General features: G+C 39.2%; 1 protein-coding gene across 3 annotated transcripts; it reads left to right on the forward strand.

Moving 5' to 3' along the window:
- The first annotated feature begins 755 nt into the window (after positions 1-755).
- Positions 756-15,011, forward strand: LOC117762582 (neuroplastin-like). 3 transcript variants are annotated; one of them, XR_004614023.1, is made up of 8 exons: positions 756-1,118; positions 8,621-8,789; positions 8,883-8,977; positions 10,017-10,150; positions 10,882-11,965; positions 12,704-12,725; positions 13,782-13,858; positions 14,023-15,011. XR_004614023.1 is itself a non-coding variant. In XM_034586983.1 (8 exons), exons 1-7 carry the CDS (start codon positions 1,028-1,030, stop codon positions 13,840-13,842), a joined length of 846 nt encoding a protein of 281 aa, XP_034442874.1. In that variant the 5' UTR covers positions 757-1,027; the 3' UTR covers positions 13,843-13,858; positions 14,023-15,011. The 3 variants fall into 3 exon arrangements, 2 of the variants coding, with proteins under 2 accessions (XP_034442874.1, XP_034442875.1); XM_034586983.1 differs by having other exon boundaries at positions 757-1,118; positions 10,882-11,155; XM_034586984.1 differs by having other exon boundaries at positions 759-1,118; positions 10,882-11,155; positions 12,716-12,725.
- Positions 15,012-18,311: the final 3,300 nt, after the last annotated feature.

The following is an 18,311-nucleotide window of genomic DNA, read 5'->3' on the forward strand; positions in this document are numbered from 1 at the left end:
GCACTTTGTTAAGCACTGAGTACTGTCATGGATGGATTATCATGACCACAGGCTCTGGACACAAACTCACAACAGACCCCTACCCACACATGCAAAATAGTTTATGAAGACTGGGTGTGCCTGAGAGCAACTTGAAACCACACAGCATATATCGCTTTAGGTTAAGAAGACATGAAGCGTCAGACACAGTCTTAATACATCGTAGCCTATATATTATGATTTAATCTGCTATTTTACAAAACATTGAATCTTACAATCAGGTAACATTCTCAAAATCATATTTACTCCAATATTTTAAAAACAAAAAATGCTACACAGCAAGAAAAGAGTCTCATAATACATTTTCCGGCGAAGGGCCCCCATTGGGGCCCTGGACACATGCTCACTTTCTCCATGCTGTTCATATTTGAAGAATCCTGTAGCAACACCTGAGAAACACTGGCTTCTGATTGGTCGGCAGGAACAATCCACAGCTCTATTAAATTGCAGGTAACCATAGCAACAGTAGACTATTTACATTAGCGAAACTAGTTAAACTGGAGTTTAATGTAAATGTTAAATGTTAAATGTTAAATGTGGCTAAAGGCTGCTTTCATGAATGATATTCACTGGCAAATGATTCTGATGTAAGAAAAACAAATCAATAAAGGACTTATTGTTTTGATATATTAGATTTCTGCTCCTCTTTATGATGGGACGTCGCCCGCCTGTCCCCGCTGTCCACTGAGATCTCGCGGGATTTGGGATTAGACGGAGGGGGTTAAAAGGAAGGTGGCTCCCGCGGCGCACCGGAGCTGACAGCGGCGGCGGCAGAAGCGCAGGTATCCGGCAGCAGTACTCCAGGCTCCCGCTAGTCCACCCAGCGACACCTCCCTCTCTCCTCCCTGCGTGACACTGTCGGTGTGTGGGAGCCTCGGACGGATCCACGCCGCATCACTCACCCACCACATCCCCGCTCAGGTCACCCCCCCCTCCCCTTTTCTTTAATCTCGCCTCTACCGGCATTTCCGTCTCCTCGTCCCCGAAGATGACACCTGGAAAAGCCCGAGCTGCAGTCATGTCCTTCTCGGTGCTGATACTCGGGGCGCTGATGCTGCAGCCCGTCTCCTCTCAGAACGGTAAGAGAACCAGCTCTCCTCTCAGACATGATGCTAGTAACCCGACAACATGGCGTTGGGAAAAGGGAGAACAGAATAATGCGGCTTTCAGGGAAGGATGTCGAGACGAACCATTACGGGACGTGTGTGTTGTTAAGCAGCACGAATGTGTCCGCAGCCGCCAAGTGTCATTAGATAATCCCTGAAACCAGTCGAAGGTAAAAGCGCGGCGCTTCCTTTTCCTTCCCTGCAGTTTAAAATGAAGGGTCAATAAATCATTGATGGGCCACAATGTGTATCCGTTCGGATGATGTGCTTCTCAGCAGAGGCCTGTGCGATGTCCCTAAAATGTCCTTTGACGTGTGGAGCTGAATACAGAGTGGAAACATGAGCCCTTCACTCAGCAAGGACAAGTTACTGCTCATTACACTGGGCCAGGACAGGACACACATGGAGGAATGGTGTCACGCACACACACACACACACACACACACACACACACACACACACACACACACACACACACACACACACACACACACACACACACACACACACACACACACACACACACACACACACAAAACCCATATCACTAACCTTAAAGGGATAGTTTACCCAAAAATGAAAATGTGTCTCAAAGTGGCGTCATTTAGCCCACGTTTTTAGCCTAAATGTCCACTGTTATTAAGGCTAAAAACATGGGGTACATGATAATTTTTCCAGTTGAATTTGAATGTCCGTGCTTATGGCAATGCTTGGATGGCATTTTTTTTTTTACGCTTTAATAAGTGGTCACCATTTACTTTAATTGTATTGGATTTGGCTATAATGCATTTAACCCCCAACACTCCAAAAGCCTTTTGTGGATTCAAACATTCAAACCCAACCCTCCATCGGTAGTGGTGAGTAGATAATGAGTGAATTTTCATTTCTGGGTGAACTATCCCTTTAACTCTGACGAATTCATACCTAACCCCAGCCTTAACCTAACCACTTGTTATTCACAATTCACCTCAACCAGGACCAATTCATGCCTAATCCTAGACTTAACCAAATAACAATTCATATATTACCATACAGTATATTCATATATTACCTAACCTTAACCTCAGAAATGATGTTTTGCCTCATTAGAGCCAGGGTTTGGTCCCAATGTAATCTACTGGTTTGTGCTGGAAAAGGTTTTAAAGATGTAACAAAACTGAGTATAAAGGCACACACATACAAACAGAGGTTTACACAGCTATCCTTATTAGGACGTTGCATTGAATTCCATGTTGTGGACAGCCTGACCAAAACATTTTCCCTAACCTTAACCATGACTAATTCATTCCTAACCCCAACCTAATCACAATTCACCAACCTTAACAGGGACCCCATAAATTATATTTTGCCTCATAAGGACCAGGGTTTTGTCCCCATGAGGTCCACTCGTCCTGATTAGGTCAGTGTTAATTCTGGAAAAGGTCCCAAAGAGGCAACAAAAGTGTTTACACAAACACACACACACACACACACACACACACACACACACACACACACACACACACACTCGATCAACATGCTGCACGCTTGCTGTCTGCTGAGATACGTAAGGATGTATATTATTAGTAATTCAGCGTTTAGTCTCCAGCAGTGTATCCTTATAACTCTTCCTGCAGGGTGAGATAATTCCCTGCATCACTCCAGGTTTCTGTAACAGGAACAAAAAACCATAGCCAATGTAATTAGATGGAGGACCTTCAAAGTGCTGCTCTGTAAATAGCATCAGTCCATTTTGCTGCATGCCTCTATTTTTAGAGCAGAGATGCTGCACTGGAACCATGGCTTTAATGTCCTCCTGCAACAGTGAATCTGTTAACTCTTAGTCGAGATGCACCACACTGCAGGATGGCATTGATTTCTCGGCGCACTTCTACTTGTGCAAATGACTCCCCGCTCATAAATCTCATCCGCAGCGAACAGATCGGGGCAGTGTGGCTCCATCTTAGCCGAGCATTTGTAAGTGTGCGCTGTAAGTGAAGCTTCTGTCTCATTGCAGGCACTGTGTGAGAATGAGTGAATCTCAGCTCCGGACCTTCCCCCCGAGCTGACCACGTGTAGGAATGCATTACGTATCTCCTCCTATGCTGCACACCCACTCTTCACATTTCTTCATCAATCAGTGCTACGGCAGATAAAGCTCAGAATGCTGGTTTCATGTAATGGCTTGAATAGCTAGGGAGTGTGATCTTGTCTTCTTGTTTGTAAGAGTCCAAAGAGTGTCTTAGTAGAGTATATATTGAATATTATTAGTACATATTATAGGCTAGCATTGCTGTTGGCTGTATCACGTTTACATGATTTGTTCTCCAGTAGATGCCATTAGAGGCCAATGGCAGCAGAATAAACAATGCGGATGTGTTTGCATTTAACATAAATGTTTTAATTTTTAAATTCAAGTTCAATATATTTGGCTGTATTTGTATTTTCTTATTAGTTATAATTGATGATTGATTGATTAGTGGAGTAAATAGAAGACAAAGTGTATTGCAAATTGTACAACAACGTATAGTGAAATATATAACACATCTTATGCTTGAAGTCAAAAGGACCAGGATGACGCCGGGACCAGTTATTTTGCAGTCGGGCTTGAATATCAATTTTATTGATTGGAACTAACACTTCGCAGTTTAACTTAAAAAATGAACAAATCTAATATATTTAATTTATTATCAATGCAACTAATTGTTTCAGCTCTGATTTACTGTTCTTCCACATAAAACAAATTATATTCCTTCTATTGTAAAAGTAATGACTTTCCTTACTCAGCTCAGTTTGTAAGAGTATAAACCTTTTTGATTAAATTCAAGAGGCCATTTTTAAAGCGCACAATGACTAGACTGCATCAAAGTATCAATCTTAATATTTTAAATTAAATCATATTCATACTCCTTTAAACAGTGACTTGGAATGTCAGTTTGCTCCGGGCAGTTGTCAAACTACAATCTGACAGATGGCCGAGTGGCCATCTGTCAGATTGTACAGTTTGACGACTCAACCAGAGATCGGCACAGATTTAAACCCTGACTCTTCATGTTATTCTATTAAAAAGTGTAATGATAATTTTAATAACATAACATTATAATGAGGCCATTTGAAAGGGGTTCAGTTTAGTCATTTAACAGCATAAACATAATACACTTTGGCACATATATATACCAACAATAATACAAACAAAAGTCAGAGTCATTTAATCCAAATTAGAACAAGCATATAAAACAGAAAAAACGATTTTTTTTCCCAAGAATAAGGTGAGATGTGTTTACAGGCAATACACAGTACATTTTATTTTTTTTAAAGGAGAAACATAATGAGAGGACATAAAAAAAGAGCAAGTTTGTATGGCTGCTTTTAACTTGGTTGGCATTCAGAGATTATTGTAAAAAATAAAATGTATATGTTAGTTGGGTCAATTCAAGGAGCCCCCTTGGGCTAAGAGAAATACATTTATGAAAAAGATTAGTTGCATTCATATTATTTTCAAAGATTAAGGATATTAAAAGATTGTGAAATTAATCAGGATGTTCTGAAGTCATAATCGAATTTTTTTCAATGCAATTCAGCCTATATAGCTCTAAGTAGACCAGCAACAATGACTTCATTAATTTGACTGTCTATTTAAAGAAAATACCAGAATAGCCTAATTAGAGAATATTGTGGGTTTTGGAATCGGACGTTAAATGATGTCACCTTGTGCTGTAGGACACTGAGCATCTCTACTGTTTCTGATGTTTTACATAGCAAACTATTAATTGATTAATTTGATAAAATAATCTTCAGAATATTCGGATCACACACACTAGACACATGCGACCACGCTCCATAAGCAAACAAACATCCATGTGACATGAGTGACATCATTCAGACGTGTACGGGACAGTGGCGTGCCGGCACAGTGTGACTGGCTCAGCACATCTCGACTTCCAGAGGTGTCAGGATTTGTCTCTCAGCATTTCTATGTTCGGAGCTGAGGTGTTGCTTTTACTGTTCAGCCCCACTTGTGTTGTTAACCGGTCCTTATATATTCACAGGAATCTATACAGGGCTTGATGACTCGTCGTGGGCTGTACAGCGGGGGTATGATGTCAGTTGAAAAAAAAACAACCCTGATTGTCCGTCTTGTGATGATCTGCCTGGTCTGGTTGTCTGTCTCTTCTGCTTCCGACTTTGTTGCCGTAGATTGCTTCTATGGAAACGGATGGGGTCTATTACCAATGCGCCCACACGCTCCCCAGAGACTTAGAGCTGCAGCTTCTATAAATCTCCTCAATCTCATGTGCACGCTACACGGTGCCTATAGACCAGGCTCATGACTACAGCCCCTCGTCGTCCTCCTCCTCCTCCTCCTCCTCCTCTATGAGCAGCCATGATCAATTGTTACTCTTCTATTGCGTTGGCCTCTGAGATTGGGACATTTCAATCCAGTGAAATGAACAGTACAGTTTGGTGTCTGGTCTCTCCATGATTGAATTATTATATAAACAAGCTTCTCTGAGCACTAATGATCATCACACTGACGGCATGTAGTATTATATTATTATTATTATTATAATAACGTCAAGGTCACTTGGAGGACTTTTGGTTGTGAGCGCTGTGTGAGCCGGGGCATAAATTTAAAAGATTTTATTAATTGAACATTAACCAAGTGAGAGCAGCTCTGCAGGGGCGTCCCAGCAGAATCAAATTAAAGCTTCCCAGGAATAGCAGTAATAATGGCTGCAGCACATCTGAGGTCGTCTCTCTCTCCTGCTCTCTGCGCTACCCTAAATATTGATGTGACCACTGCACACAGTCTGAGGATGATGTTTGATTTATAAGAAACAATTGATCCATTAGTCCACCGACAGAAAATTAATCAGCAACTATGCTAAATTTTCCATCAAAATGGCCAAATATGATCTTGTTTTACATCCTCACATCTGCTTTTTTGTCATATCTGCTTTAAGCATAATGAAAATGCAGACTAATCAATTATGAGAATTATTGTTTTATATATATGGATATTTATTTACTTCTTCTTAGCATTTTATTGACCAAACAATTGCATGAGTAAATATAATTGATTCAGAAGATAAAAAACAATTGATGATGAAAACAATCATTAGTTGCAGCCCATATGTTATATTTTCTTTTTCTTCAAACACTTTAATTCACCTTTGTTTTATGTTTTATGTTTTAAATTTCAATGTTATTTTTCATTGTCTTTTTTTGATTATTTCACATGATCTGTTTTTTTCCTTTCCTTTCTGGTTCCTTTTTAATTTACCCTGTTGTTTTCTCACCTTTCCATCCCACACCTGTTTCCCTTTTTTTGGGCTTATCTCTGGACATGTCGTCCCACAAACCTCCACCTTCACCAGCCGGCTTTGTGAAATCCCCTCTTTCCGAGACTAAACTCACAGGCGACGTCTTTGAGCTGTACTGTGACGTGGTGGGAAACCCCACCCCAGAGATCCAGTGGTGGTACTCTGAGATCAACCGAGCCGATTCTTTCAGGCAACTGTGGGACGGCGCCCGTAAGCGTCGGGTGTCCATCAGCACGGCCTACGGCACCAACGCCGTGAGCGTGCTGGCCGTCTCTCGTCTCACACTGGACGACGCCGGGACCTACGAGTGCAGAGCCAGCAATGACCCACGACGTAACGACCTGCATCAAAATCCAGCCACCACCTGGATCCGTGCTCAGGCCACTATAACGGTGCTGCAGAGTGAGTGGTCAGTGTAGAGGACTCCCCCCCCCACCACTATCACCCCTCCCCCCAGCAGCCATATTTAACAGTTCCTGTGTGATTCAGTCTCCCTCGATCCTCTCCAGAGGACCGCTAGCTTCCTCCGTAGGCGCCATCCTCCCCTACAGACCTGGAAAATGAAGAAAAACACAACCAACTCATCCTCGTGTTTTCTTTTACAAGCAGAGTTGAGTAGTATTTTGTGTTGTGCTAGTTCCTTAGTTCAGTACATACCTCAGTCTGTAGAGTCCGGTTTCCCTTCATCTCCCTTCTACTTCACGTAGACTTAGATTTCATGTAGTCAAAGTAGTTGATGGAACTGATGGTTTCATTTATTCACCAATTGTGAAGTCTGTACTGTGATGTGCGTATGTGCTGGCCAAGTATAGTTTCAGTTTCACCGGTGTCTACTTGTTTAAGCAAGATGTGGATAAAAAGGTTTAAGCAGAATATAAACTACTACTACACATATAATTGTAGAGTGTTGGTGTCTACTCCAGAGTGACTTCATATCTCTAGATTATGAGAAAGATCTTGTCCTACAGTCGTCTTTACTGGCTGCTAACATGAACATGTCTTTTATAAATGCTGAGTCAGTTGTGGTAGAATAACCTGCACAATTAAGTTCTTGTAACCTCAGTAGGTTTGTGCTTCATAAAAAGGATTTGGGGGACAAACTAGTCACTGGTCTCCCTGATATTCAGAGAAGGTAACTTTGCAATAAGTTTACTGCCCAGCTTTGTAATTTAAGAGCGGCAGGTGGCTGAAAACTAGACGGTGGCCGAGACGTTGCACACCAGCTCATTAACGAAAGCACAAATGCAGGAGCCACAACGCAAATGCAAAAGTGACAACACTACCGCAAAAGCCACACAACGGAGACACAATCACAATGGAAGCGAGCGACAACGGATGTAGGAAATGAAACGAGAAGAGTTCATTTCTACGTTCAAGACAGCCATCCTAACAGTCAGCAAACAGTCAGTCGACACTTAAAATTTGATGCTTGTCTGATGTTGGTGTCGTACCTTTTTGGCTGCTTCAAGTACCTGCACCATAACTCCTCAATCTTCGACTGGCTTGACCTGTTTTTCACAAACGACGGCTTTACTTGACTGCAGGAAGTAACTCTGCTCATTTCATTGTCAGCATCCATCGTTTTGTGTGGATCTTTTAGTTGCGTAGTCACTTTTGCATTTATTTTCCCGCTTGTGTGAGGCCACCATACAAAAGCTTGCAGACCACAACACAGTGACACCTGCAGAATTCATCTAGAACTGAGCTATTTAACCTCCTGATTGTATTATCAAGTTTTTGTGAAAAGCCTGTTCTTTAGCTTCTGCTCATTAGTCCCACACGTAACAGAAAATTAAGCATGGTGATTGGATGCTTCTTACTGAAATGCGCCATGGGAGTTGTACCTGATTGTACACAGGCTAGTAGGTTTAAGTTTGATCAAAGAAGCAGGTATTTACTATTACAGATTTACATCTATTGTACTGATATTTCAGTTTCGCCTGAAAATGAATGGATTCCTATTTCAGGAACGCCGGATGCACCAATGAATTCCACCCACTGAGCAACTCTTTTCTCGTTTCTTTTATATTATCTATAACTCTGTATCTTATATAAAGTGTGGTTGTCTTGTCTGAATCATTTTTGCCTTGTTTACATCTTCCAACACAGCCTCACCCACGAGTCCTAGCAAGCATCCCCTCTGTGGTAGCTGATCTGTGTCTCTTTTTACAGAGCCATCAATCACCGCCTCCGAACACATCACACTTCCAGTGGAAGGCGACGCTTTCACACTGCAGTGCAACCTGACCAGCGCCTACAATGTCCCCGAGGAGAGCTACTGGATGAAGGATGGCGAGGAGATCCCGGACACACGCAGTCCGAATAAGAACACAGAGTACAGGTGGGAGTCACGGCAAATTCTTCTGTGTGTGTGTGTGTGTCTGTGTTTAGCTGTCGGTTGTGGGTTCATGTGAGGTGTGTTTATGCTCTGCAGGCTGAGGAAACCAAGGGGAGACGACGCTGGAGTGTACACGTGTGTCTACACCTTTGAGGCGGCTCCATCAGGCAACGCCTCCATTGAAGTTAAATGTAGGTGTTGATTTGTGAGCTACAGGCGTCTTTGTTAGTTTCAAGGCCACATTAGAGATGTCACCAATAAAAATGGCCTGTGTGGCCTTGAGCCACCAGCAGCCCTGTCATGCGAGGACCTGTGATTTTCAAGCGGCTCTGCTGGCAGCTCAGGGGCAGCCGGCGCCCTTGACACCTCCATCTAACCAATGCCCGGCTCAGTGGCAGCAGATGGTGTCTTATTTGTCTGATGGCAAAGGATTATGTCCCAACCGCAGAATGTGGTCAGCCTTCTCTACTGTCGCCGTTTACATTTATTTTATGGTAAAAAATTCTGTTGGTCCAGGCAAATAAACTAATTATATTCGTGCAGGCAAAAATTAAGAGAATTATAACAATACAAAGAATTATACAGACATCATCAAATGTCATCATCAAATGTCGACATTTTTGATGTCCATATTTCACTTCTCTTCTCACAGACTAGTCAGTTTCCTATTGTATATTCTCTCTGTCATGAAAGACTTGAAAAAGAGAATTGTTTTTAACTTGTAGATTAGTAAAAAATACACAACATCCTGCATGTTTAATTATTTTGTTGTTTCTTTTATATTGTGTACTTTGAGATTATAGTACATTTGTTGCATCATTTCCTCCCTGCAGGAAATGCTTCTTTTAGCTGTCTCACTCTGGGCTTTGTGCATCTTACTGGAATAGTACATTACATAAATACAACTTAATAATTATCGCTATTATTATTTGAAGTGATAACAGTAAAGCAGCTGTTTAGTGCCTGACATTGATTTATTTATCCATTTTCATTACCATTGTTTACTTTAAAAATGCATTAGTAAGAGTGCTGTTTATTATCAGGTCCAACTAGAAAATGAAAACATAAAAAAGCACATATTTTCACCCACGTACATTATTTTCATGCAGCTCATTGACATGACTGCACCTGAATTTCCAAATAACTGCACTCACATTAGACCTATAATAGTTTATTTTTGTGAACCTTTTGTATCATTGTAACTATTACTTGCTATTTTCTCTGTTTTAGCTGCTCCTGATATTACAGGCCACAAGCGCAGTGAGAATAAGAATGAGGGCCAGCTTGCTGTGCTCTACTGCAAGTCTCAGGGCTATCCTCACCCTGTCTGGACCTGGAAGAAGTTTGAGAACGGTGTTTTAAGGGTATATGACACAACTACACACACTATACACTATATCATTAGATTTGTATAAACATTAATTTGTGGACTGCAGGTGCTCTAGTGTGTTCAAATCTGACGCAGTAACATCTCGACCGATCTCCACACACAGAGAAGTAACATTTAGTCTTGTGGCATACTTGTATTAAAATGCTGAACCAACAAAACTGTATATTTACTATTATTGTGATTTGTGCTGACAAATGTAATCATAAGGGGTAAAAGAAGTTGGATAATCGAATAAAAAAAAAAAAGTCAGCTGAAGGTTGAGAGGTTAAAATCCACTTTGCCATACACAAAAAAATGTCTATCACTAAATAACAGTGTCACCTTTTATTCTTGTTTTAAGGATTGAATTAAAACCACACTTACACTAAATTGCTGGAAATATTCTTGCCTAGGAATTGAGTTTTTGAGGAATTTATGTCAAATGGAATACCTTGCAAATATTATACAACATTTGATTTAATTATGATGAACTTAATTTATTAAGCGTTAAAAAGATAACAAATAAAATCGATGAAACATATTGGAACTGTAAAAATACAGTTTAAGGATTTGACAGTAATAGAGGAGCAACAGTTCAATAAGCCAGCTTATAAACCACTTTGTTATTTCCGAATGTTCCTGTTATACAGATACAGATTGAAATGTTGATTTAAACATGATGTAAACTAAAATAGTAAAAGCATCTTTGTTCATGTGCCTCTGTAGGAAATCGACAACTCAACCGGACGCTTCTTCATCAACAGCAGAGACAATTACACCGAGCTCCACATTATCGACCTGGACATTAGTCTAGATCCAGGCGAGTACCACTGCAACGCCACCAACATTATCAGCAGCCGCAACGAGAAGTCTGTGCTGAGGGTCCGCAGCCACTTGGCCCCCTTATGGCCTCTCCTGGGAGTTTTGGCCGAGATCATCATCCTGGTCGTCATCATCGTTGTTTATGAGAAGCGCAAGAAGCCTGAGGATATGCAAGACGGTGAGTCACCAGCAAGTGGTGTCTTGAATTGTTTTATTATTTCTCTGTTTTTAACATTCCTGAACAGACACAGACTTTATTGTACAATTTTGACTTTTTTAATGTAATTAATTCCTTTCACCAGAGACACCAACAGAGTCACCTGACCCTGTGCCGTGCCCGCATTCAATAATTCAGTCTGGCAAGGTTGACCCAATAGGCAGACACTGTTGCAAGAGGTCGCACCTTGTCAGGACAATTTCATCCATTTAATATTCATGAGAAATATGATACTGCAGTGTTGCGGAGGTGGACAGTTTCAATTATTAACAGCTTTCCAAGGACCTTGTTGCGTCCCCAAGTTGCTGCGAGCTTAACCACGACACGTCATTTAGCTACACAACCAGCGTTCGTCACCCTGGGATTCTTTTTTCCCTTTAATACTGCTGAGTATTTCATTTTCAAGAGACTAGCTATTTCATAAATCATGCAATAATGGTATTTGGGTGACCTTTTCCCCCTCAAACTGACTTTTTGATGTTGTCACACGCTGATTAGGCCCAACATGCAGTGAATGACAGACAGCTCCTTGTGACAGTCACTGCACAGAAATGTATCACCATTATGGATCATTACAGGGTAGGAGATGGACTCCTGCTGCACTTGAAGTCTTTTACTCATTTTGATAAACTTTACAACCTCACAAAACAGATGTAGATAATTCATGTTTTACTTTGAATTAGGGTTAGTGTTGGTTGCTGATTACAGATTGTTTTAATGTATACCATCCTCCCTTTTCCACCAAATTGCATAACCTAAATCATGTTTGTGGTAAGTGCGAGACTCTGCATGTGTCATGAATTTCGATGAGCATTCAGCCTCTTATCTTTCCTGTTCACAGCACAGGATGCACTTCTGTTAAGCTTCCTCCATCTTCAGCTTTTCAGCTTTTCTTTATTTGTTACAAATGCCCATATTTCTAGCAACAAACTCAAACTTGCTACAGCGATGAAATGGCATGCAAGAAGTCGCTGTAAAGAATTGAATCTATTTCGAGGTCGTCATTCGTTTCTACTCACCGTTTCACACGGCTTTGAGCTATTACATACAGTAAAGCTTCTCATTGATCTCTCTGAGTGAACAGATGTTCTTTGTTATTGCTGCTTGTCTTTGCATGACAACAGTATTACTTTTTTCCATTTTAAAATTACCTGTATGTAATTGATCTCACTTGCACATGCGTTTCATTGTGTTGTTGTGCTGGATTTCTACTGCACTCTGTGTGTTTGTTAATGACCTCACCGGGTCCTTTTTTTGCTGCGGCATGACAGCGCGTTGTTTACTGTTTTCTTATTTCATCTGTAGGCTGCATTTTCATTCCATGAAACAGGCTGCACCTGCAGTAGAGCTGAAGGAGAACTCCTCATAAGGCTCAGGGCTGAATGCAATATGTGTTGCATCGCTTTATTTAAACTAAACTCTTTGTCCTTGCATCAACTTGTACTACCTTCTTGCGATTATTTCATTTTGTTGGTCTTCATTTCTCCATATTTTTCCTTGTTGCATCAGATGATGACCCAGCTGGACCAGTGTAAGTATAAACCTTTTGCCTTCACTACCTTCTCTCTGTGTAGCCCCGTGCATTCATGTGTGTTTTGTTGTAGCTCACCATCACGCATCCACTGTCGACTGTGTGTAGAGCTCATGATGTATGTACCCCCCAAATCTGGGTCACAAATAACTTGGAGCAATATGTGTTGATTTTTTTTGCTGCTTTTTAAGTAAAACACAAAGAAATATTTTGACGTCAGACATGGATACTTTAAATTGTCCTGATTACGAAATCCATGATGCTCTTTGTTAAAATGTTTATCAAAGAGTTCATACACAGTTTATAACTATAATGTAGTCATAAGAAGTAAAGTGCTAATTTATGTATTGGTCAACAATTATATCTCCTCCTGTGGGCGGCACAGCAATTTATTTTTTGTATAAACAGATATCTAATGATGATAAACATTATGTTGAAATAATTATACTAATTATATAAAACATGTCTTCACAGAAGAAGCTAAAATTGTTGTCAGATGTTGTAAATGATAAAAAAATACAATGTCCTTATAACTATTAATACTACAAGAAACAATACCAAATGTCTGTAATGCTCCACCACTGTTAAATTGGTGATATGTGTTGTTGTAATCTACCCTTTCATGTTTATTACAACTGCAACTAAATATTTTTTTCACCACTGATCACAGTTATTCAAATTGATAACTATGATAAAATCATCAGGGTTATTTTGTTGCCAGAAAAATACATTACACAACACAGTCTGTGTGTAAAATCAGTGGAATGCCCCTTTAAACCAGACTTAATTACCATTAAGTCTATAACATGTTAGACAATATGCTAAATTCCGCTTTCAAAAATATATTTCCATCAAAAATCTAAATTATCTAAATAATAATGAGGTGAAACAGAGAAGAAGCAAATTTTTGTTTCTTACTATAAATAATGACGACAATGATTAAACAGAACTAGAATCAACCCATGTTTTGTGAATCATTCTCTCGACAAGAGTTACAGTTTAAGCACATTTCTGTGTGATGTGTGAACTGATTGTGTCATTTGCTTCCTGCCAAAGGAAAACTAATTCCACTAACAACCACAAAGACAAGAACCTCCGCCAGAGGAATACGAACTGAGCAGCCTGTCCGCTGAGTAAGTATTCAATTATTAAGAGGAAGCCTGACGACCAGTATGTTTGATAAGCCTGTGGCCACAAATCACGAGATGAGCCACTATTCAGTGTGAGACTGTCACTGAAGTATCTTGTAAAGCAAAATAAGGCCTAATGAGTGGATTTCTTTTTGTTTTATTTACAGGTTTCATTACACATGTATTGACCATATGAAGGTAAACAAGAGGAGAGTCCATTCCAGTTATAGGATGTATCTGCCATTGCAAGTGTGGTTGTGCAGGAGTTAAATGGGGCATGCCTTATGATTGTGTGAGGGTGTGAGATCAGGAGGTGCTGGAAGCATTATGGAATTGTTCACATTATAACCATTGTTGCTGCATGCGGTTGTTGACGTTTATGATTTTTTTTTTCTCCCTCTTATTCACTAATTTAACATTTTTACTACTTCTAAAGTAATGCATGCAAGATGTTGACCTTCTGTTTGATACAGAAATGGCTTTCTTTTGTTTTGTTTTCTCTGAGAGTGGCTTCATGTAGATAACCCGTACTGTGTTCTAGAGGAATTAACTAAACTCAGCAATGTAAAAGAAAATAACCACCATAATCTGGTATGACAGTCGTGTACAGTTTTATCATTCCACTGCATACCATTTTCTAAGTTCTATCATTTTACCAGACAGTATGTATTACATTATAAGGGCTTCGCAATGTCCCTCTAAACTCGGTTAAGGTTTACTTATGCTGTATGTATGTACTGTATGTTTCCAATCACTATAACTGTGTATCAGATCATTAATATAAAGACTATTCATATAATATGATGCACTTAAATGTTGAGAATAATGAAAAACTGTATACACTTTAGGGAATATGTACTAATCATTCTAACATATTGTTTTATAAGTATGTGTATTGTACAGCATGGCTATTATCCTATGCAATTATTATCCATATCAATATATTGAAAGTCATTGCAGCTTTTGATTTCTCTGTGACAAAGCTTTAAACTAGTAGGATCACCGTAGAGCGTTGATGGCATACTACACAGCTGCATGAAATATCCACAGCTGACGTGGGAGGTGGCGAGAGGGAGGGCCCACGTCAGGACCGGCACTCGAAGCAATTCCTAAATCCTGAGTCATTTTTAAGAATAAATATCTGGAAAATGAAAAATGTGTATGTTGAGTTTGTTTATTTTGCCAAAGAGAAGAGATGTTCAACCGCTCCAATAATGATGGCACAGGCTTTTCTATGGGAATGCAGAAAAACATGAAAGCATGTGGTGAACAGCACCATCTAGTGGGATCGGGAGTGACTCACAGCGGACCTGATGAACATGGTGAAGTGAGAGACTTTGAATTTCAGCGTTAAAAGTATAAATTGACTTTGTTCCAACATATGAAGCTGGTCTCTTATTTCAACAAAGACAACTCAGTCCTGATAAAATCTTACAAATGGAGAAAATTCTGTTAACTTTTTTAATTATCACTTTCAAACCTAATAATCATGAGATCAGTGAAGAAATTACCAAAGGATAATTTACTTAAATCATCAATTTACATTAATTTGAGGATGTGCTGTTTTATTCATATATGCTGTCTAGAAATATTTAATGGCTGCTTTGTGTTTTTCTCTCAAAAATGTATCTATGCAAACTATAATGAGGGTTTGTGATAGAGTAACCTCCTGCCACTTGATTTATAAGAGTGATACTGAAGAGCAATATCTGATTATTAAGCTGAATAAAGATGAGGCTCGACACAATAAATCATTACAAAACAGAAAAAAATGCACCAAGGAATCTGCTCCTTTACAAAATGTATATTCAAAGTGAATACAACATTTTAGTTCCTTAAACTCTGAGTCAATTAACAAAATTTAAATTAAATTTGTTTCTGGGCACAGGATTTGATTGGCACCTTGTTATTTTACACCTTCACAAGGCATTTTTGATTTTTTTTAAAAATAGGACGGCACAAATAGTTGAAGTGCAGAAGAAAGACAAAGTGTGGGGTAAACATAGGAACACCTTTCTAGCTTAAGGTCCAGTGTGTAGGATTTGGTCGATCTATTGGGAGAAATGAAATATACCAATCATGTGTTCATAATCACCAGAGACTAAGAGTCATGTTTTCGTTACTTTAGAATGTCCCCCCGTATATCTGCATCCGGAGAAGCTGCTCTTCCCGCCATGTTGCACCATAGAAACATGGTTTCTATTCTTTAGATGACCTCCTTTTCTGAAGGCCTCCTTAGTTTCTCCTATGCTTGGAAGGGAGGGATGAGTTGAGGGGTGAGTGGTTTTCAGTTGGTTGCAATATGCAACTTCACCTCTAGAAACCACCAACTGTTACACACTGAACCGATAACATTGGTTAACAGCAGCCATTTTCTCTTCATTAAATTCAGCCAAACATTACATCAAGGTTACAGTGGACACGAATAACAAGAGAGTTCATCCTACGAGGTTGTTCTGCCTGCAGACATAATGGAGAGTGATGACTACTAGTGCTATTTCAGGATAAGGAGACTCCAAACATCAAGTGCTGACGCCAGGACAGTTAGATTTGGGCAGAATAGTTACTGATGGGAAAAGCTACAGTATAAATAACAAGAAGCAATAAAGAAATAACCAGCACACAGATGCATACATTTTTTTAACGAAAGGTAATTTTACATCCCCATGTGATGTCACCATTGATGGGAATAATATAAATGACTGAAAAGTTTCTGTTGCATACTGGCAGTCATAGATTACATATGCTGTATATACAGTCTATGCAGACTGCAGTATTGTGGGTAATCTTGATCTCTGATATAAAGCAACATTTATCATTTTGTCATAAGGAAATATTTTGGCAACAACACACAGCTCATTGCTTCCTGTCAGGTGGCATTACTCCATATAAAATTGCTTTATGGTTTAAATCAGTTCAGCAAAGCTCACATTGAGTCACACAAATGTATAATGCATCCAGCTGTCAACAAACTTACGTCAAATTCATTTCCCCATGTTGCTCTCTGCCAGGAAAGTATTTCATTGCTTGTCTATAAGACTGAAAATGTCATCTTCAGGGTATAAAAATTAAACTGTGTGGACACAGGTTATGAATGGAAACAGGTGGACGCTCAGGTTGAAGCTCGATGTAAGGTTGTAGTTTGAAATCACACAGTAAGTAAAGGTTCAAAACATCTACATTAACAAGGACATAATTGAACATGTGACTTCTCTTCCCTGTTTAAACTTTAGATTCAAGCGCTGGTAATAGGATGCCAGGGTGTGAAATTGGAAATAATGAATTGTTTTGTATATTTTATATATTTCAGACCTTGTCATATGTTGTTTTCAATGAGTGATAGATTAAGTATCGCTGTTAAAAATGTCACCTGGTTTATGTCTTGCAATCTGTTGTTTTAAAAGATATTTGGCAGCGAGTTAAGTGAACTACTGCAGCCCGTTGACCTGTAAAGTATTATGTTTATGATATCATATATCAGACTTTGGTCACATTTATTTTTCCCTATAAAACCCTTATCTTTAATGCTCTAAAAAATAACGCTTGAAATTGCTCACCTAATATGACTTTTGAATAAACTAAACTAAAAGCATTCATTATCATTATAAACTTAACAAAAATATTTGCTTCAAGTAACTTTATAAAGTTTTCTTGTGTAAAGTTGGCCTCAATACATAATTCATGGTGGCATAGCACAAACTTTTAACTTTGGGCCAGAGTCTGGCTTCTGCAGTTTTGCAGGGTTTTTTTTGCAAAAAACAGGGTCACCTTAGCAATTCTGCAGGGGTTTTCAAATACATATTAATCCATCTTTACTGTTCTACTTAAGTGAAGTATGACATCACAGCTCTGAGTGTTAGTAATTTGATTATAAGTTATATCTCTATCAATGTGATGAATATTATTCCAATGTATTATGTAGTACCTTCAATGAGCTCATGTAAACTACCTGGGGGAAACCTATTGGGAAACCAAGTAACTGGATGTCAGATAGGACAAATGTTTAAAGTTGGTACTATTTAATGTTTAAAAGTCTTAGTCTGTTAAACTCAATATCACACCTTAAATAATTATGAAAGAAAAAACATCTGAACAAAAGATAATTAATCTGCACAACTTTCTAAAGTTGTAGCAGCGTCAACTGGTTGAACTAATGATTTAACAGAGTCTGAAAGGTCAGTTCATTCAAAAGTGTCAGTGTGAGCTCAGAAGTATGTGATCATGTGATGTCTATGTAGGATTCAAACCAGAGATCAAACTGAGAAAGTATTTGTTGTGTGAAAACCAAAAGTACAGACAGGATTTCTGTAATTGTAGAGTGAATATCCTGAAGGTCATTGGATGACCAGAGGATCTGTAACCTTTGTCATTACAACCGTCTGGGAGATGAATATCATAAACTTTATAACTGTTGCTTTTTTTGAAATGATCAAACTGTCAAAACAGTTTGAGAAAG

Source organism: Hippoglossus hippoglossus, chromosome 6, assembly GCF_009819705.1.
Source record: "Hippoglossus hippoglossus isolate fHipHip1 chromosome 6, fHipHip1.pri, whole genome shotgun sequence".
In the NCBI taxonomy this organism is placed as follows: Eukaryota; Metazoa; Chordata; class Actinopteri; order Pleuronectiformes; family Pleuronectidae; genus Hippoglossus; species Hippoglossus hippoglossus.

Coding starts and splice junctions, on each gene's coding strand:
- LOC117762582 (XM_034586983.1), top strand. CDS start 1,028: ATGACACCTGGAAAAGCCCGAGCTGCAGTCATGTCCTTCTCGGTGCTG. Junction 8,978..10,016: donor CGCCTCCATTGAAGTTAAAT/GTAGGTGTTGAT, acceptor TCTCTGTTTTAG/CTGCTCCTGATATTACAGGC. Junction 12,726..13,781: donor GATGACCCAGCTGGACCAGT/GTAAGTATAAAC, acceptor TTCCTGCCAAAG/GAAAACTAATTCCACTAACA.